Source organism: Cimex lectularius, unplaced genomic scaffold (genome assembly GCF_000648675.2).
Source record: "Cimex lectularius strain Harlan isolate CLEC.00 unplaced genomic scaffold, Clec_2.1 scaffold35, whole genome shotgun sequence".
Classification (NCBI taxonomy): domain Eukaryota; kingdom Metazoa; phylum Arthropoda; class Insecta; order Hemiptera; family Cimicidae; genus Cimex; species Cimex lectularius.
The window spans coordinates 1,439,945-1,458,380 of NW_019392746.1; the positions used below are offsets into that span (position 1 = coordinate 1,439,945).

The window sequence follows — 18,436 nt, forward strand, 5'->3', positions numbered from 1 at the left end:
TCCTTTTTTTTTAAATTCCATTCGGCTGAAATACGGTATTTGTCGGTTACCTGTTGAAACGAAAACATATACAGAGTCGGGCTCTGTGTTGCTCGCTCTGCACGTATAGTTGCCAGAATGGGATGAGGTCGCTTCTGTGATGACCAGTCTGCTGTGGGTCTTTTCTGTGCCGACGTCAGTCATCACCTGTACCCTGCTCTTCGTCTGCGTTCCATCTTCGTAATTGACCATCTTCTCGTTGTGGAACCACATGACATATTGGGGCGGTAAAGGGCTCTGTAACAAAACGGTATATTACCAACTCTTGATGTACTTATTGTATAAGAAATAGTAAGTAAAGTAATTTGTGTCATACAGGGCATCAGGCTTAACAATATTTTTTCATATTATGATGAATTAAAAAGTTATGAGATATCCTGAGATTCGAGTCACTAGCAAGGCAAATACGAGTCTGATGACCTAAACCGGTACCCTTGCTTATCATGTATAACGGTAGATAAATATTTCCTTCTCCGTTGACTAAGTGTAGCTTTTGTTGCCAAAAATATTATTTTGTAGGTTTTTAATTAAATGAGAATAAATTTCAAGCGACAAATTTAAATTTAATTTTTTAAGACAATTTTAAGGAAAATTAATTATTTTTATTTTAAGAAGAAGAAGAAGAAAAATAACTTTATTCTGGGACTAGTGTCCCCTAAGAATAATTTACATGAACTAAATAAAGGATGTTCCTTCTATGAAGTTAAAAGTAAAAAAAAAATAAATATAGAAATCTTGGCACAATGTATACCAATAAGGCAGGACAGAAGAAAAAAAATGAGAATATTAAACAAAAATAACAAATGTTAACGTGAGGTCTCTGCTTGGAGGGAGAGGAGGTGATTATACCGGTGGGATTTAAAGGAGGAAAAGGAGGCAGGGAGTTCCAGAGTTTAGGGGCTCGGATCAGAAAGGATCTTTCGAAGGTATGGGTTGTATGTTGCGGGAGGATAAGATCGATTGGGGATGAGCGGGTTCTTACGAGTGAGATGTAAGGAGTTGAATTGGAGGGATTGGAAGATGTAAGGAGGACGACGAGTGTGGATGGACTGGAAAAGAAAGCAACCTAGGAAATACTGTGCACGGAAGGAGGGGAATAGCCAGGAAAGTTGGAAATACAACCCCGACACCCGGGATCCACGTGGGGTGCCGTACACAAATCTTACGCAACAATTCATAACACGCTTCAATCGTGCGTTCTCCCCCTCCGAGAGACCACCGTATGCCAAACAGCTATAATCGAAGAAACTTCCCTTCTTATATAAGGGAAGATACAAGGAGTTTGCGGGTGGAGAAAGGTAAGAGAAGCCAGGACCGACGAACAGGCTGAGGGAGGCAATGGAATGGCGGGAAATTTGGGAAATGTTTTTAACCTAGGTTTTTAACCGAAGAGCAGATGGGGATGGGATGGTTATTTAGCATGAGAGGTGGGATGCAGGGGAGGGAATTGAGGAGTTGCCTGGACCCGATAATTATGGCGGTGGATTTGGACGGATTGAGGACTAGGGAATTTTTATGGGCCCATTCGTTGATGGAGTTTAGGTCTTTTTGGATCTTGAGAGTGGCCGAGTGAAGATCGGAAGGGTGGAAGGATATGTAAATTTGGGAGTCATTGGCATATAGGTGATAGTTACAGGACTGGATGAAGTCGGGCAGATCATTGATATAAATGGAAAAAAGGATAGGAGAGATGCTAGAGCCTTGGGGCACCCCAGATTTTAGAGGGAGGAAGGAGGAGGTAAGGCCATTGGGAAGGGAGACAGCTTGGTGGAGATTGGTAAGGTAGGAGTGGAACCAACGGATGGTGCTGGCGGAGAAGGAACAAGATTCGAGTTTAGAGAGGAGAGAAGAGTGAGGGACTGTTCAAGGTGCCTGGAAACTTGTGCTTGGACTGATCTTTCNGCAATATTTCTTTAGTTATTTCCTCTATCAGGTGATTTCTTCATATTAGCTTTATATATATGATCTTATTAGCTTATATATATAGCTTTATATATATAGGTTTATCGACCGAACTTTATGGCTTTCTAATAAAAGTGAAGGAGATAAAATAGAACGACTTGCACTATTTTTGATGAAAATTAAAAAATGTTCTTAGTTGTTCTTAATATATTGTTTTGATATGAACTATATTGAATCTGTATAAATATGATTTATACAGAGCATGACATTCTACATTTTTGCCCTTTCCTAGACTAAACTGTAATGTGATATATAGAACGAGATAATAGTTGATATATAGTGCCATCTAAATATTTACCCTCCTTGCAAGATTAATTCCGACATAGTGTAAGACTGATGGCCAAAAACAATTTCGAAGTTATGAAATGTGGGCCTTCTAAGTGTAAGGGAACATTATAACTCTTTTGTGTCTGTTTAATGAGGGAGGTTTTATTTCATGTTTGATAAATGTTTTGATCCAGCGCCAAGCAGAGGATCGGTTGGAAAAAGACGCCGAGGATGCCAGGAGCGGAACTAATTTATGTAATAAAGAGTTAATTGGTAATCACAGTTAGCTTCCGTATAATTAAAGGTTGAATTGGGTTTAAAAAATAACCTTGTTTTTTAATTTTTTATAACCGGTATGGCATTTTCCACTTGGCGTTTTGTATAAATTTTCCAGTTTTTCGCTAATATTCCAAACATCTCACGTCGCTCAATTACGGCGTGGAAAAGTTTTTTCAAGCCCTACAGAAAGTTATTAAAATATATGAGAGGACTGTGCGGACAGTTGTTATTTCATGTTCGTCGGGCGAACTTTTTCACTGAAAATAACAATGTGTTTTCATCCTGAGCCAGTGGCTTCTTGTAATTTAGATAATGAGACTTTTCTTTCGATTGATCTAAGTAAGATTTTCTTTTAAATTTGTAAAAGGAACTTTGGACATTTATTGTCTTAAAACTTAAGCAAGCCTGATATTTAAACCAGCAGTTGTTTACAATCATACTGAACCGGCTATCCTCGCCGTTTTAGACATTTTAAGCATTATCGGTCTTTGTGATATTTCTCTTTACGAGTTTTTAATATACTTCAATGAAATTTCTAAGATTTTAAGGGATCATAAAACCCATTCCAAAACCTTAAAAACACACCATCTCCTTACATGATATCCTACCCAGTTTGTTACCCTTACTTGGCATAATCCTTCAAAAAAGGAAAAAAAAACTTCCTAAAACACATATATCCATCCCATACAACAGTTTCGGGGGCGTCGGTGGCCGCAAGGTTGTGTCGTTGACACGGCGCTCATCACAGTACGGTAAAGGTCCCGGGTTCGAATCCAGCGGCCCTGCATTCCAACCCGACATACTTATAAATGGGCTTTTTTCAAAAACACCGGCACCCTGAGGGTTTATATGACCTCTGCTGTTGCAAACCCTCGTAAAAAAATACAAGTTTCAAAGAGGGATAGACCCTCTCACCCTTTCCTTTTTCGAAGGTGCTTTCCTAGACGTGAGTCAAACCTTCGATCTAGTGTGACATCCGGCTTGTTCTGGAAATTCAAGGGTATCCTTCCATTCACTTATTATTTCATCTTAAAATCTTATCTGGGTGATAGGTATTTTCAAGGGCGAATCGGATCCTTCCGCTTGTACCGCAAGGCAGCATACTTGGTCTCAGTCTCTTTCTACTATATAGAGTAGATATTTCGGTAAATCTTGATATAACACTCTTCAATTTGTAGACAATACCGCCGTCCATTTAACAAACCTATTGCCATCAGAAACCTTCAGGACCGTCTCGTTCTTGGAAGATTGCTTCAAAATATGTAGGATCAGTGTCTGGCCACCAAATTCCTTTCCCCTTTCGTTCATACAAACTACTACAATACTCTTCTTCACCCAGCAGCCAATATCATCCGTTATTTGGGATTTTACATCGACTAAAGAAAGCTTACTTGAAACCCTCACATTTAGCTAAAACAATAGACCTGAATAAACCATAAAAAATCATTTAAAAACATTTGACAACAAATAAACCCTCCCACTACAAAATAAACGCCTAGTTTACATATCAATGCTATGCACAACCGGCCATACGGAATTGAACTTGGGGTTCAAAAATTCCAGTTCAAAATCCTTTGGACCAAAGCTTTTTACTTCACATAAACTTTACAATCCACACAGATTATCAAATCCCATTCGTCCTCGAAAAAGTCGATACAAACGCATCTTTGAAACCCTGGCGACTATCCTCTAGTACAACACCTTTCATCCCGAACTCTTCCGGAAAACCTTCAAAGATGCCTAAAGCCCCAATGGCCTCGCCATTTTCTTCCTAGTGGGAAATGTGTAATAAAAATATGCAAGAATTTTTTTTGAGTACGTTTATTTTTTTGTCTTTTTGAACGTAATGGAAATTAAGTTCGTGGTGGGTTTATGTGAGATACGTTGCATAATTTCATTTAACATCATTGTCCGTAAATAACCTTACATATTTTTCAATTAATTAATATTTATGTAAGGTACTGATTGAGATCAAAAAGTCAGTGTCTCGAGCGGAAAATTAGTGTCTGGGTAGATCGAAGTCACGATAAGTGGTAGAGCAACGGCGTATTTAGCCGAAGGTCGTGGGTTCGAATCCCGCTCGTGACACTGACTTTTTTATCTCAAGCGATACCTTACAAAAAGATTAATTAATTGAAAGATGTTATTTGGTCAATCGGACCACGAAATCTAATGAACTTACATATTTTGTTTGTATCCGCCTTCTATTTTCCTTCCTGTCGTCCGATGCATTGTTTATTCGCATGCTATTGTATAGTACTCCCAGAATTTGTCCAATTGCGTGTGGTATTTTTAGTGCAGTTCGTATTTCTAATTGGTTAATTAGATTGGTTAATCTGTATGCTCTGATTCCTCGGAATTTTATGCTGCCTTTGATCAGGCACAGGGTAGCTATCTGTTGGTCGTTCTTTTTTAAAATACTTCGCAATCTGTCAGCAGATCAGAACTACCTTGTTCTCTTACATTCCCATTAATGTAGATGTCTACCTGGGGAGCATTCTAGAACTATACATATTAACATTATGCACTGCCCATAGTTCTCCTTAACTTTCTAATCTAAACGAAGTAACTACTTCTTCCAGCAATTTTTGTTTGTACGTCCCTAGGACTATATTAACAATAGTCTAACATAAAATCACGGCGTTTTAAACTACTTCTGAGGTTATGTGACTAAAGATCTAACTGTTATGTGAACTATTGCTTACGACAAGAACATTCTGATCTTGATCCTTCACTGGCTAGTAGTAACTTTTGATTCTACCTAAACCTCTTTCAGTCTTAGTTTTGGAAACGGGATAACAATAAACATGTTGCCAGGTCACATTTATCCTCCACTTCTTCTTTAGTCTGTTTAATTGGAAAACCCATTCAAACGTTCGATATTTTAAATTAATTAAGATTTTTAGTTGAGATAAAAAAATCATTGGCACGAACGGGATTCGAACCCACGATCTTCGGATAGGTACGCCGCTGTTCTACCACTTGACCTCGATCCACTCGGACACTAACTTCCCATCTCAACCACACCTTTTGAATTTTCCCTCCTTTTTGCCATTTTTCAAATGTCGTGTAATCTATTTGATTCTCGGCGACAAATGAAACGGAGAGCTTTAGTGAAGGTATACTTCATTTTAAACTTATTAAATTCACTAGTTTCATGGTCCGCTTGACCAATTAATACCTTACAATTAATTAAGGTTTTTCAGTTGAGATAAAAAGATGTGGTTGAGATGGGAAGTTGGTGTCCGAATGGATCGAGGTCACGAAGCTCAAGTGGAAGAGCAGCGGCGTATTTAGCCGAAGATCTGGGTTCGAATCCCGTTCGAGACACTGACTTTTTTATCTCAACTTAAAACCTTAATTAATTGAAATTATCAACAACACTGAAACATTGCTGAATCTTGGAATGACGTGAATGCATGAAAATTCTCAACTAAAAACCTTAATTAATTGTAAGATATTAATTAGTGAATTTAATAAGTTCGATAATGTGTTCAACCTGGAATATTCAATGATAAACGACTAACAACTATCTCCCATACTACACCTCAGGTTATCAGACCAATGAAAAAAACAGTTTTATTGACTTTTTCTGACAGGGATTATTCATTATCAAACAACCGACATCTAATTCCCACAGCATATTGAAACTACACTTCACGTCATTAGACTGATAAAAAATTGTTTTTGCACTTTTGCTGACCACATAGAATTTGATCTTCTCTGGCTAGTCACAACTTCCACCTAAACCTCTTCTAGTCTTGGTTTTGGGAATGGGGGAATGTAATAAAACCAAGGTGCATTATATTTCCATACCAAAACAATAAACGACTAACATGGAATGCTATTCGAAATATTTATCTCCATTTTCAATTAAACATTCAACATTGAATTAAATAACAATAATAAATTTAAAATAACAATATTGTTTGCTGTCTTTAGGGCAGTTTTCTGCCGTACTGATTGTTAACTTGTTTGTGTGTCATTTTCTCAAGTCTTTGAATATTGTCCTTTTATTGCCGCTTTTGAGATGCCGTTTTGTTTTTGTCATGTCTTTCATTTACTAGTTTGTTTACTGTGTAGCTGTTGTTTTATTATGTTTTTGAATATTTTTATTTTTTACTGTCTGTATTTCTTTCACTGGCATTAGTTTTCAGTTTTTATAATATGTTAATAAAGTTTCTACTGTTATTGTTCAGTTTTGGTGATGAATGTTGTGTTTTATGCAATGTGTTTACCATTTATTACCATGTGTTTTATGGTTGAATGTTATGCAAGCTCATAAATGTTAGTGCATTGTCTGGCATTGAAGCAGGGGGTCAATGATCAAAAACGACAATTATAGGTTTATTACTCTACAGACTAAAAAGAACGTTCACAAGTTTATTTAAGAGTTTGCTGTTTACAAACGCTACATTGCAAACAAGCCACAAATAAATTAAAAATAGATTTAACTAATACAAAGTACAATTTAACCGTAGAAGAAATTCAACTGCTGAAACCGGGCCTACTAATCAGTCTTTGATGAACTAGGACTTACCGCAGAAAGGGAGCTATAAATAGCTCATAAAGGGCGCAATATAACCCTGACTAGTCATCTAAATCTAACTAATACAAGAGATAAATAACAAGGTTTTAAGTTATTACATCGCGACATGATTAATAGAAATTCCAAATCGATCCTCCTCACAATAAAATTCAGAAAGATGTTTTTTTTCCTTCCCGCCGTCTTACTGATATGTCATAGTAGAAACAGTACTGCTAAAGAAAACAGTTGAACTTACATGGGCACAGAATGCAATAAAATGATCTCGTTTCACGACATGCGGCGGAGCATGTTGTTTTACTTGACATTTGACGATCCGTGTTCCACTCGAAAGGGGGAATAAAATGCAAAATAAAATTTCATCCCCATTCAATAATGAACCAAACGTAGAATTATTCAGATGCTGACATGTTTATGCATTGTCCCATCATGTCATTTGGGAGATAAAAAGAAACGCTGATGTATTTCATAATTCTTTATACCTGATGACGTTTCATATGTGCATTCTGTTAGATACAGAGAATTGTAGGGCAAATGTTTTTCAAAACTTTCTGGTTCTTGGAATATTATTGAAAGGGTATAACAAGTTGAATTTATAATAAAGGTGTATTAAATAAACATTTACATATTCAATCACATATCGATGTTTTTTTCCTGCGTCAAAATCGAAGTCACTATGTCTATGGTTAAAAAAGATGATTTCGTACAAGGAGTTTGGTCTTATAAATAGACAAATGTCTATCTTTCGAGGAACCTAATGGATACGTTCTATGAGACCTAAGTGGTTATAATGGGTAAAATTGCAGCAGATTCTTTTCACTTATTTTGCTCTCCACGTATCTCCAGAGGTGAGTTTGTGTTTGTACCCCACTCCAACAGAACAAAACAGTGAATATAGGCAGATTTCGATTTGGAAAAAGGCTGATTATTGTGCAGATCTTAATAAGTCCGAACTGCTCGGGTGACTTTATCTTCGCGGCTCAATCATTTGATCGGGGAAGGCACTAGGTTGATATGGAAACTGAACGTTCCCCTTCCTTGTAATTATTAAGTTCCTTGTCCTCTTATATTCCTATTAACACAGGTGTCCCCCTAGGGAGCATCCTAGGACTTCTTATGTGCTCACAGTTCTCTTTGACTTTCCAATCTAAATAAACTCCTTCCAGCAATTTTCGTTTTTACGTTCCTAGGACTACATTAACAAACGTTTAACATAAAATTACGGCGTTTTAAACTACTTTTTTTGATATTTGTCCAAAGTACTTACTATTATGTACACTATTTCTGACGACAAAAACACCCAGTCTGATCTTGATCCTTTACTTAAACCTCTTTCAGTCTAGGTAAATAAACCCTGTTTAAAAATGTAGGGCAACAATAAATGGACTTCCTCCAGTCTTGGTTTTGCAAATGTAGATTAACGATAGATATATCACCCAGGTGATATCTAACCTCAATCCCAAAGTACAAATGCACTAGTGCCATCCTGTCATCTGATCTTGATCCTTCCCTTGCCAATCGAAACTTCTAATTCCATTAAATCTCTTCCAGGCTTAGGACAGTATGGGGTACCTTAAATTTTTTTTTGTACCCAAGAAGACCACAAAGATCCCCAATCCTTTTTCTCATTGAACTCATTAAGTCCCATTATACTAACTTCAACCAAATATTAAAACTTTATCCTATTCCAATTTTTCTTTTTTGGTTTTCTGTCTTAATATTCCCGGAAATCGCATAAGTCGAACAGTTATAGCTCGAGGGATCTCTCCATAAATTGTCTGACCTTATGGAAGAGTGTCACCGCTGTATGACTACATTTTTGTATTGTGCATCTATGTGTGTGTGGTGTGTGTGTGTGTGTGTGTGTGTGTGTGATGTGTGGTGTTAAATGACCGTTACTTAATGATTACTTGGAGGTCTGGTGTGACGTAGGTTTTAGAAAAACATTTTCTTTATCGTGCCAACGTTTCGATCTTTATTGAAATGATCTTCACAGCTCAAAGTGTTTGTTTTCCATGTAGATGTGTCATTCTTGTCTGTCGTGTTGAGAGTGCATTGTGTATCTACATTGCCAGCCAATAATAACTCCATTTGTTTAGTTTGAGTTAAGTGTCTTCATTTTCTTAACGTTGTTTGAACTATTGCTAAGCTCAATCGAAACGAAATAATTTACTTTCTGGAGAAAAAACACATAGATACGGGCCGGTTACTCTTTGAAACGAATTTTCCCATCCAATTTGGTCTGTTAATTGAACGGGGAATTCCTTTTGTGTTGGTCTATTTCTTGGACCTGTATTGGTTTTGAAAGAGGATTAATTAGCCCTTCGACGCACCTAATTATTTTCGGAATGCACTATAGTGAATTTATTAAAACTTTAAGAGTGCTAGTTTGGAATATATTGTATTATATGAAATATGTGTGGTAATTAGTGACCGTTAATCGATATTTATTTAGAAATCGTGAGATGCGGTCTGGTGTGATGTAGGTTTCAGAAAAACATTTTCTTTATCGTGCCAACGTTTCGATCTTTATTGAGATCATCTTCAGGGCCTGGGATTTACAAACATTGTTTACATATAACAATTACATTTTGGTTGTGGAAAAGTGAATTTATATAATGCAAAATATATTTTTTTTATATATTCAATCAAAGTATTTCTACTCTCTCGAAGTGTTTGTCTTCTGTAAAATTTTGCTATTTTGTACTTATATACGTTGGATTTTGAAGGGGTGGGGAAGGATGTCGCTATAGAAAAGACATTTTTGTATAAGGCGTCGGCTTCTTTGAGGTGAAAAGAGCCGAGGAAGGGAAAAAATATGTTGATAATTGTTCGGCCAGATTATCCTTTCAGGATTATATAGAAAGGGATAAAATAGGAAAAGGAAAGCTAAATTGTTGGGGAATTAAACTAAGTGAAAATATTTGATGTGTGGAATGTAATGATGTGTGACATTAGTGTAAATGTGATGATATAGGTATGTTCAAAACAACTCACCAACACCCTCGAACCTATATGGATCTGTAGAAACACATAAACCCGAACACCCTCTAAGACCCATAATTTCATTTGTAAACTCACCCACATATAACATGACAAAATACCTAACCAACATACTCAACGACATCACATATAACACATATAATGTAAATGATTCATTTCATTTCATTAACAAAATTAATAATATCCACATTCCCTCATACTACTCTCTCATATCCCTAGATGTTTCATCACTGTTTACCAACATCCCAATAGACACAACATTATTAAAGATAAATGGCCCAACATAACACCACACAGAAATAGCAAAATCTCACTGGCACTCTCGACACGACACGCAAGAATGGCACAATTACACAGAAGACAAATACTTTGAGTGAGTAGAAATACTTTGATTGAATATATAAAAAATATATTTTGCATTGTAGAAATTCACTTTTCCACATCCAAATGTAATTGTTATATGTAAACAATGTTTGTAAATCCCAGGCCCTGAAGATGATCTCAATAAAGATCGAAACGTTGGCACGATAAAGAAAATGTTTTTCTGAAACCTACATCACACCAGACCGCGTCTCACGATTTCTAAATAAATATATGGAATATATTATTAAAAATGATTTTTACTCAAAGGGATTTGTCCGAATCTCGTTCATGAAGATTAATCAAAATGATGAGTTTGTGAATTTGGTCCGGCCGATTCTAACTGTGAAGACTCACAACGGATAACTTTTCACAATTAGGGTATCCACGCAACCGTCGTATTGTGTTAAATGTGTTATTGTACTATAGCCAATTGGTGTAGTTAGCGGGAACGATTTATCCAGCAATTTCGCTCCTAATCTGTACTGCTTTTGACACCTTTTTAAAAACGTGCCACCGCTAAGCACAAATGTACCAATGCTCTGTATTTCTTGGTTAAACTTGTACGAACATCTTTTAGTAATTTTTTTATAAAAACCATAATCTAAAGTATTACTAGACGTGATTGAAGTTTCAATAACGACAACACCTTGGTCATCTGTGGTCATCTGAAACATTGTTTCCGAAGTTACGCTACTACAAATGAGTCATCAATGATCTAATTAATTTTTTACGAATTAATCAACTTTTTCAAGTTAATAAGCTATGAAAATCTAAGTGAACATGGTTTAGAAAAAGAAAATTTTTGTCATATCCTCCATCAGAACTGCTAATAAATCACACCACTGCTATCTGTTTTAACTTATAACTATTGTATTTCTAAAATTGATAATTTGGGCATTCACGATCATTATATTATGTTCAATGTGTAATTGTGCTGCTAAGACAGTACGTGAACCGCCTTTCGAGAATTCTGCTTAATTAAATATTATGGTGTTCAACAAGCACTAGTATTAAAGGGCGAAATCTCAATAACTTCCAAGTCATATATGATCTAATCCACTTTTTCGTAGAATTAAAAGACTTTTTTATGTAATAAGTCGCAAAACAACTACGATACGTGGATACGAAGTTTGAAGAAAAAAAGTAATAATGGATTTTCTGGTTGCTTGCCTGTGCCTGCGTGGGGGAAAGAAAAATCTTAGTTTTAAGTCGTGTAAATTTGGCGTGGAAGATGAGAGCGTCAGGCGGCAACACGAGCGTGGCGTCGAGGCCTGGAACGCGACCGAGGGCAGAAGGTTAAGGGCCCTCGGCCCGGAGAGACGTGTCCGCCGTGCGAGGGACGAGCGGCCAAAGGAAAGGGGAAATTCACGATGCGGCGGATTGTTCGTCCTCAGTAACCTGGCATCTTCCCCTGGTCAGAATGATGGGGAAGAGAACTCAGAAGAGGATTTGTGGTTCCACGAGGACGAATTATTTTCCCCCGACTGAGGCTGCTCCCGGACGAGGACCACGCTGCGCCAGGGCCCCGACGTGAATTCGCCGAAACGGCCGATTGACTTTCTGTATTCGGGTATTATTATCGGCATAGCATCGGGTAGATGTGCACGGGGGTAATGCAACCTTATAGAAAATCGGAGTTTGGATTTGCGTCGGGTAGCATCGGGTAGCGTCGCATGGCGTAGCATCGGGTAAGTGTGTTCCCGGCTTAATTCCTTTTGTTAGATTAAGTTGATTAAGTTATAAGGCAAAATTGTTACGCTAGGTTTAAGGTTTCTTTGTTTTATTAAGTAGTTAGTCATCTTAGGTTAAAGAGTTCAGATTTAGTTGCTAAGTAGTCTAATTGTCATTTATTTGTAAGATTTATTTTCTATGTAAGAGATTCTAGTTGAATACAGTGTAAAGTCGGGAGGTCTTATTGATATTTGTTGTGAACCTTTTATTTGGCGAAGGCCGAATTGTCTAGTTTTTTTGTTGTTGTCCACGGCACCCGTTGTGAGAGGCACAGGTGAGGCACCGGCGATTAATATTATTGCTCTTTATCTTTCTCTATCTCTATCTGTCCGGAGAATGGATTTGGGCCCTGGGTTTCGTTGGCGATCCCAGGCACAAGGCGGTGCCATAGGTCTAGTGGTTACGATCGTCGACGTGGGCTCGTAAGTTGTCGGTTCGATTCCAAACTCCGTTAATATTATTTTTTTCCCCTTTGGCTTCACTTTTTTTTCTCTCTTTCCTTCCTTTACTTCTATTTCTTTTCTTCTCTTAGGGTTTCGGTGTTTACCCTTCCCAAAAATACCGTGGCGCTCAACAATTCCCTACCTTTCTCCTTCACCCACCCCATTCTCCACTGAGCGACGGGACCAACTGTTGTCGGCCGAAGTTTCGACCGTAACAATGATCGGCCACCTATTACCTTTATTGCTATTACAATTAGGGTATTTACAACCATTGCATTGTGATAAACATGCTAATATGCTGTTGAGACCGTATGTGAAGGGCCATTGTAGAATTTAATCTGATATGATATTCAGGAAGCACTAGTACCAAAGGGCGAAATCTCGACACCTCTAAAGTCATGTCTTCAATGATCAAAATTTCCTTTTTTCCATAGAATTAACCCCCTTTTTGAAGGCAATAAGCAATAGTAAAACAACTAGTGAACACGGTTTAGAAAGGAGAACTAATCTGAACTGCCAAGCAAGTTAAAATTGTTTGACCACCTTTCTAACAATTAAATTTTTTACATTTATAATTGGGGAATTTACAGCCGGTGTATTGTGTTAAAAGAGTTGTTGTGCTTTAAATATAAGGTATTCAGAAAGCAGTAGTACCAAATAGCTAAATTCCGATTGCAAATTCTTGAGTTATCAATGATCTAACGTATTGCGTCATAATATGAACTTTTTTCAAAATATAACTTAATCAAACACGGTTCATATAAAAGGAGAAATTTTGAGCTTTCGAGATTTTTATCTGCTAAATATGATAATGAGGACCGTCGTAGCCGTGGGGTTAGCGCGACAAACTTTCGGCTCGGAGATCTCTTTGTTCTGGGTTTGAATTCCACCCTGAAATTTCTTATCCCGACCCCTCTACCAAAAATTATTTGATCACTGTTCTTACTTTGGCTAATATTTATGATTATATATAAGAGATCACAGATAAGGCGAATTTGATAGAAAAAAACCACCATTTCGAGGATTGTATCCCCCTTCATCATGTCTTTGAAACTATTTCTTATGATACACTATTAAAATTAGCTTCAACCATAATTCAATTCACTAGTTTTCGTGGTCCGCTTGACCAATAATAATCGTTCAACCATAACGAAATTATGAGTTCAGCTTAGCAGAGTAGACGAGATTTATCACCCGTCCACGCAGATTACAATTGTTAATCAATTACTGTTTCAATTGTAACAACCTTTTGATAATTTAATCGGCTAAATATGCTAACGTATTTAGACAGTAGTGTAATCAAATTTTTCAGGCAGAAATTTATTATCGCTAAAGTATTGATTTTCCCCCGGCTGTCTAGCTGTGGTCAAAAAGGAGAATGCTATGAGCAAAATAAAAGAGTTTCGATGTTTATTTAAAAAAAAAATCCATCACATCATCGATAACGTAAAACCATTTAGAGCTTTATCACATTTGGGCGAATTAGCTTATTAACTCCTATTAAAACTGTAATTGAGGCGAAACGTAATTGTGAAAATAATGCAACTCGTCGCATAACCATGGGCGGATATTTACATACACAACCAGCAAGTTTTCTCCATTCTAATTGTACATTCAAAAGAGAATATTAAACATTAAACAGAGGGGAAATTAGCATTTTTTATTGCAACAGTCTCGCTTATTGCGAGTTTGCAGTTTTTGCGACGACCCAGAAATACGTTGGAATATACGGAAATTTGTGCGCCTTTTGCCCTGAAAACGTCATCTGTAATAAAAGAAGAAAGGCATTTTCTACCATTTACCGTTTTTGATCTGTTCTCTTCGTTTCAAATATCAATTTTTATTGTGGATTTTCAATAAAGATATCTTATTTATTTAATAACGGGCAAAATTATTCTTTCCAGAGAAATCTGAGAGGAGTTTTTGATTCAATTTATGATAGAAATAACGTTTCCTGGTGTCTCTTTTTAATTTTAATATTTTCTCTTTTTACCGTTTACACATTCTGTACACTCTGATTGACTGTGTTAAAAAAAGATATTTTTTTCATTTGTTACTAATCAAGCGTCTGCAAGATTTGTCAGCGACTGACCAGATAAAAAGACCGTGAGGACAGTCATATTAGAATCACCGAAAACGACCTATCTACAAAAAAGCATCAGTTTAAAAAATGTATTAACCAAATGAAAAAATAATTGAGACAGTACTTTGATGATATAATTTCAGCGTGTCGGGTACTCAGATTTCCTGAATAATTACGTAAATGAAGAAAAATACAGTCTGTAAATATTTTCTTTGGTGATTGATCAGCCTTCTCAGTTTAAATATACTTTTTTCTTTCCAAAAGGTAGATTCCTGGCCTCATCCCCAATCTACCTTTTGGAAAGAAAAAAGTATACAGTCTGTAAACGTCGATGGATTTGTCAAAAACGTTTAAACGTGCTGGAGTGTATCCAAAGAGCTAATAAATAAAAGCAACGAGGAGCACTCAATATAAAAAACCGTGAAGTAACAAATTAAGTGTGTTTAAAAAGAGAAATCCCGGGTGCAAAGGAAAAAATGAAAACCTCCGTGAACAGATCAGTATAGTGGTGAGTGACGATGCTGGGAAATGTAAAGCTGCCCCTTAATTTCTCGTTCATTTAATCAGCGGAACACACATTCTCTCTGACCGGTATAAAAGGTATACTTTGTTACTAGACGGACGAGCTCGTTTCCCACGGATACACCGAATTAGCACTTTGAAATAAAACTGGCCGTTGTTGATAATTAGAGTTGTAATTTTCTAGAGATTATAAATGATGGGGTGAGTGTGGAGTTCAATCCTTTTTAAAAAAGATGGTTCCTACTCACATTAAGTTGTTTCGCAACGAACCGGATTTCGAGCCCTTTAGCTCATCGTCAGGTTGAAGGGTTTCCACAAACACGTCTCTCAACATGAATTGCAGAAGTGAACCCGCTGATACCTCCGCCAACGCGACGTTCCAATGAGGAGCTGGGGTTTTTTCAACCTACATCAAACCTACGTTCGGTATCAACAATTCTTTAGAATTGATTAACGAATTAAATAACATCAATATACCCAAAAACTGTATGTTAGTGTCATTTGATGTTACTAATCTATTCACAAATATCCCCGTTCAAGATTGTACTAAACTCATAAAACTAAAACTTACCGAGAATTCTATTAACGAATTTGTAAAAAAATGACATAATAGACCTCTTAAATATATGCCTGCTATCTAATTATTGTAAATTCAATAATAAATTTTACCAAATGAAAGGGTTACCAATGGGGTCTCCATTATCCCCACTTTGTGCCGAAATATTCATGGATAATTTTGAAAAAACCCTGTTCAAATCCAAAAACAAATTAATTAAATATGTTCATTTTTGGAAACGCTATGTAGACGATATTCTCTGCATATGGTCGGGAACATTAGAGGATTTTGAAGAATTCCTCCAACTAATTAATTCTCTACACCGTAATATAAATTTTACATTGGAAATTAACAAAGATGCTTGTTTGAACTTTTTAGACCTAAAATTGTCCATAATAAACAGCCTAATAGAAATAGATGTATATAGAAAACCCACAACTACAGACACTATGATTCCAGCGGATTCTTCCCACCCATGGTCTCAAAAGGCTGCTGGTTTCATTTGGCTCATAGACCGCATGTTAAAACTTCCATTAACTCCTGCTAACTATAAAAAAGAATTAGAGGAACTATTAAAACCATAGCAAAAAACAACGGGTATCTAGAAATATTTATTGATAGATTATTAGTTAAAAGAATAAAAAAATTAGCTTTAAAAGAATCAACAATAGGACTCAACCACCCCACCATAAATGAATCATTAGGTTTCCGTTGTTTACCCTACATTGGTGAATTACCGGAAAAAGTTAGTAAAATTTTTAAACAAGAAGGTTTTAGAATAGCTGATAGAAGTAAGGGGTCACTAAAAAACATCCTTTCAAAACCTAAAAACAAGGTACACAGCTTGACAAAAAGCGGGGTTTACCAACTCAATTGTAATGACTGTAATATTAGATATATAGGTCAAAGCGGTAGAGAAATAAAAACGCGAGTAAAAGAACATTTGCCTAAGTCGAACAAATTTTCGGAATTCAAGGACCATCTAAAAGAAACAAAACATAATTTCAATCCAAATGTAAATACAACAGTGTTACATAGTTTCAACAAAGGAAGAGAACTAGATTGGTTTGAAAAATTTGAAATTAAAAAATGTAAAATTGAACATGGTGATACATGCATTAATAATATAACAGATTTTGATCTACCTCCCATTTTAAATATGTATATAAATAATATTAAAACGACCAAATAATTAAACTGATTATTATTTTTTATAATAATTTAATATTATTAAGGAATTATTCTAATTATTTTATTATTTTATTTTTATTTATTATTATCTTTTTTTAATTTTTATCTTTAATCACTAATTTACAATTATTTTCTTACAGTATTTATTATTACAATTGTTATTTGTGTTATAATTCCCGCTTTTCGCACGTTCAAATTAAGCACCATTAAAAAAAAACCCAGCTCCTCATTGGAACGTCGCGTTGGCGGGGGTATCAGCGGGTTCACTTCTGCAATTCATGTTGAGAGACGTGTTTGTGGAAACCCTTCAACCTGACGATGAGCTAAAGGGCTCGAAATCCGGATCGTTGCAAAACAACTTAATGTGAGTAGGAACCATCTTTTTTAAAAAGGATTGTAATTTTCTTGTAATTTCACGAATCAGAAGTCCTTAGTCTACGGTTACAACGAATCTTGAATAAAACTGTATGTGCATTCTGAATATCGTAAAATTTTTTAGGCCTTACTTAGGTCATATTATTGATGTAAACCAGAGGAAGGCTATATTTAAATAATTATATTTATGTATGATGGCTAGTGACCGTTAGTCGATGATTATTCAGAAATCGTGAGATGCGGTCTGGTGTGACGTAGGTTTCAGAAAAACATTTTCTTTATCGTGCCAACGTTTCGATCTTTATTGAGATTATCTTTAGGGCCTGATATTTACAGACATTGTTTAAATTTAACAAATACATGTAGGATGTGGAAAAAGTAAATTTAAACAATGCAAAATATATTTTTTATATTCAATCAAAGTATTTCTACTCACTCAAAGTGTTTGTTTTCTGGGTAATTGTGCCATTCTTGCGTGTGTGTTGAGAGTGCCAGTGAGATATTGCTGTTTTATGTTTATATACGTTAGATTTTGAAGGGGTGGGGAAGACCGTATCTCAAGATTTATATTTATACATATTTTCGGAGAGTGAAGGGTATTACGGTTAATTTTTTTTTTTTTCAAGCCAAGGCTCTAGTAGTGTGAGAAGTGAAGGTTTCGACTGGAAACAGATTGCTGTAAAGATAAGCTAACACAGTACAGACCCATTATCTAATTTAAAAAAAATTCGAACAGAACATTGAAATTGGATTTTTCTTCTACAGATTTGCGGCGTGATGAAAACTGAAGCCGGGCGTTAGTCTGTCAGGCGTGTTTCGGCATTTCATCACCTTGAGTGTGGGGTGGCCTGCCTCTCCCTGCTTATAACCATGATCCAGTGCCAACCTTTTTTTAAGGAGAAAAAGTCTCCACAACACATTACTTTTATATTAACTTAGTGTTTCTCCATGACACTGGCTTACTCCAAGAAGGCCACAGAACACTAATGTCCCAACTCGAGGGAGGCGATGACAGAAGGTTGAGTGGCAGTTGCGAAATTGATGGTTAGGAATTGTATTTAGCCAATTTTCAAAAA

General features: G+C 36.2%; 1 protein-coding gene across 2 annotated transcripts in view; it reads right to left on the bottom strand.

Moving 5' to 3' along the window:
* Positions 1 to 18,436, bottom strand: part of LOC106669329 (igLON family member 5-like) — a 123,472-nt gene that overhangs the window by 23,519 nt on the left and 81,517 nt on the right. For both annotated transcript variants that reach the window (XM_024227155.1, XM_014398734.2), the window contains one exon: positions 51 to 276. In XM_024227155.1, coding sequence (XP_024082923.1) covers positions 51 to 276 — 226 coding nt within the window. The remainder of the gene's footprint in view (positions 1 to 50; positions 277 to 18,436) is intronic.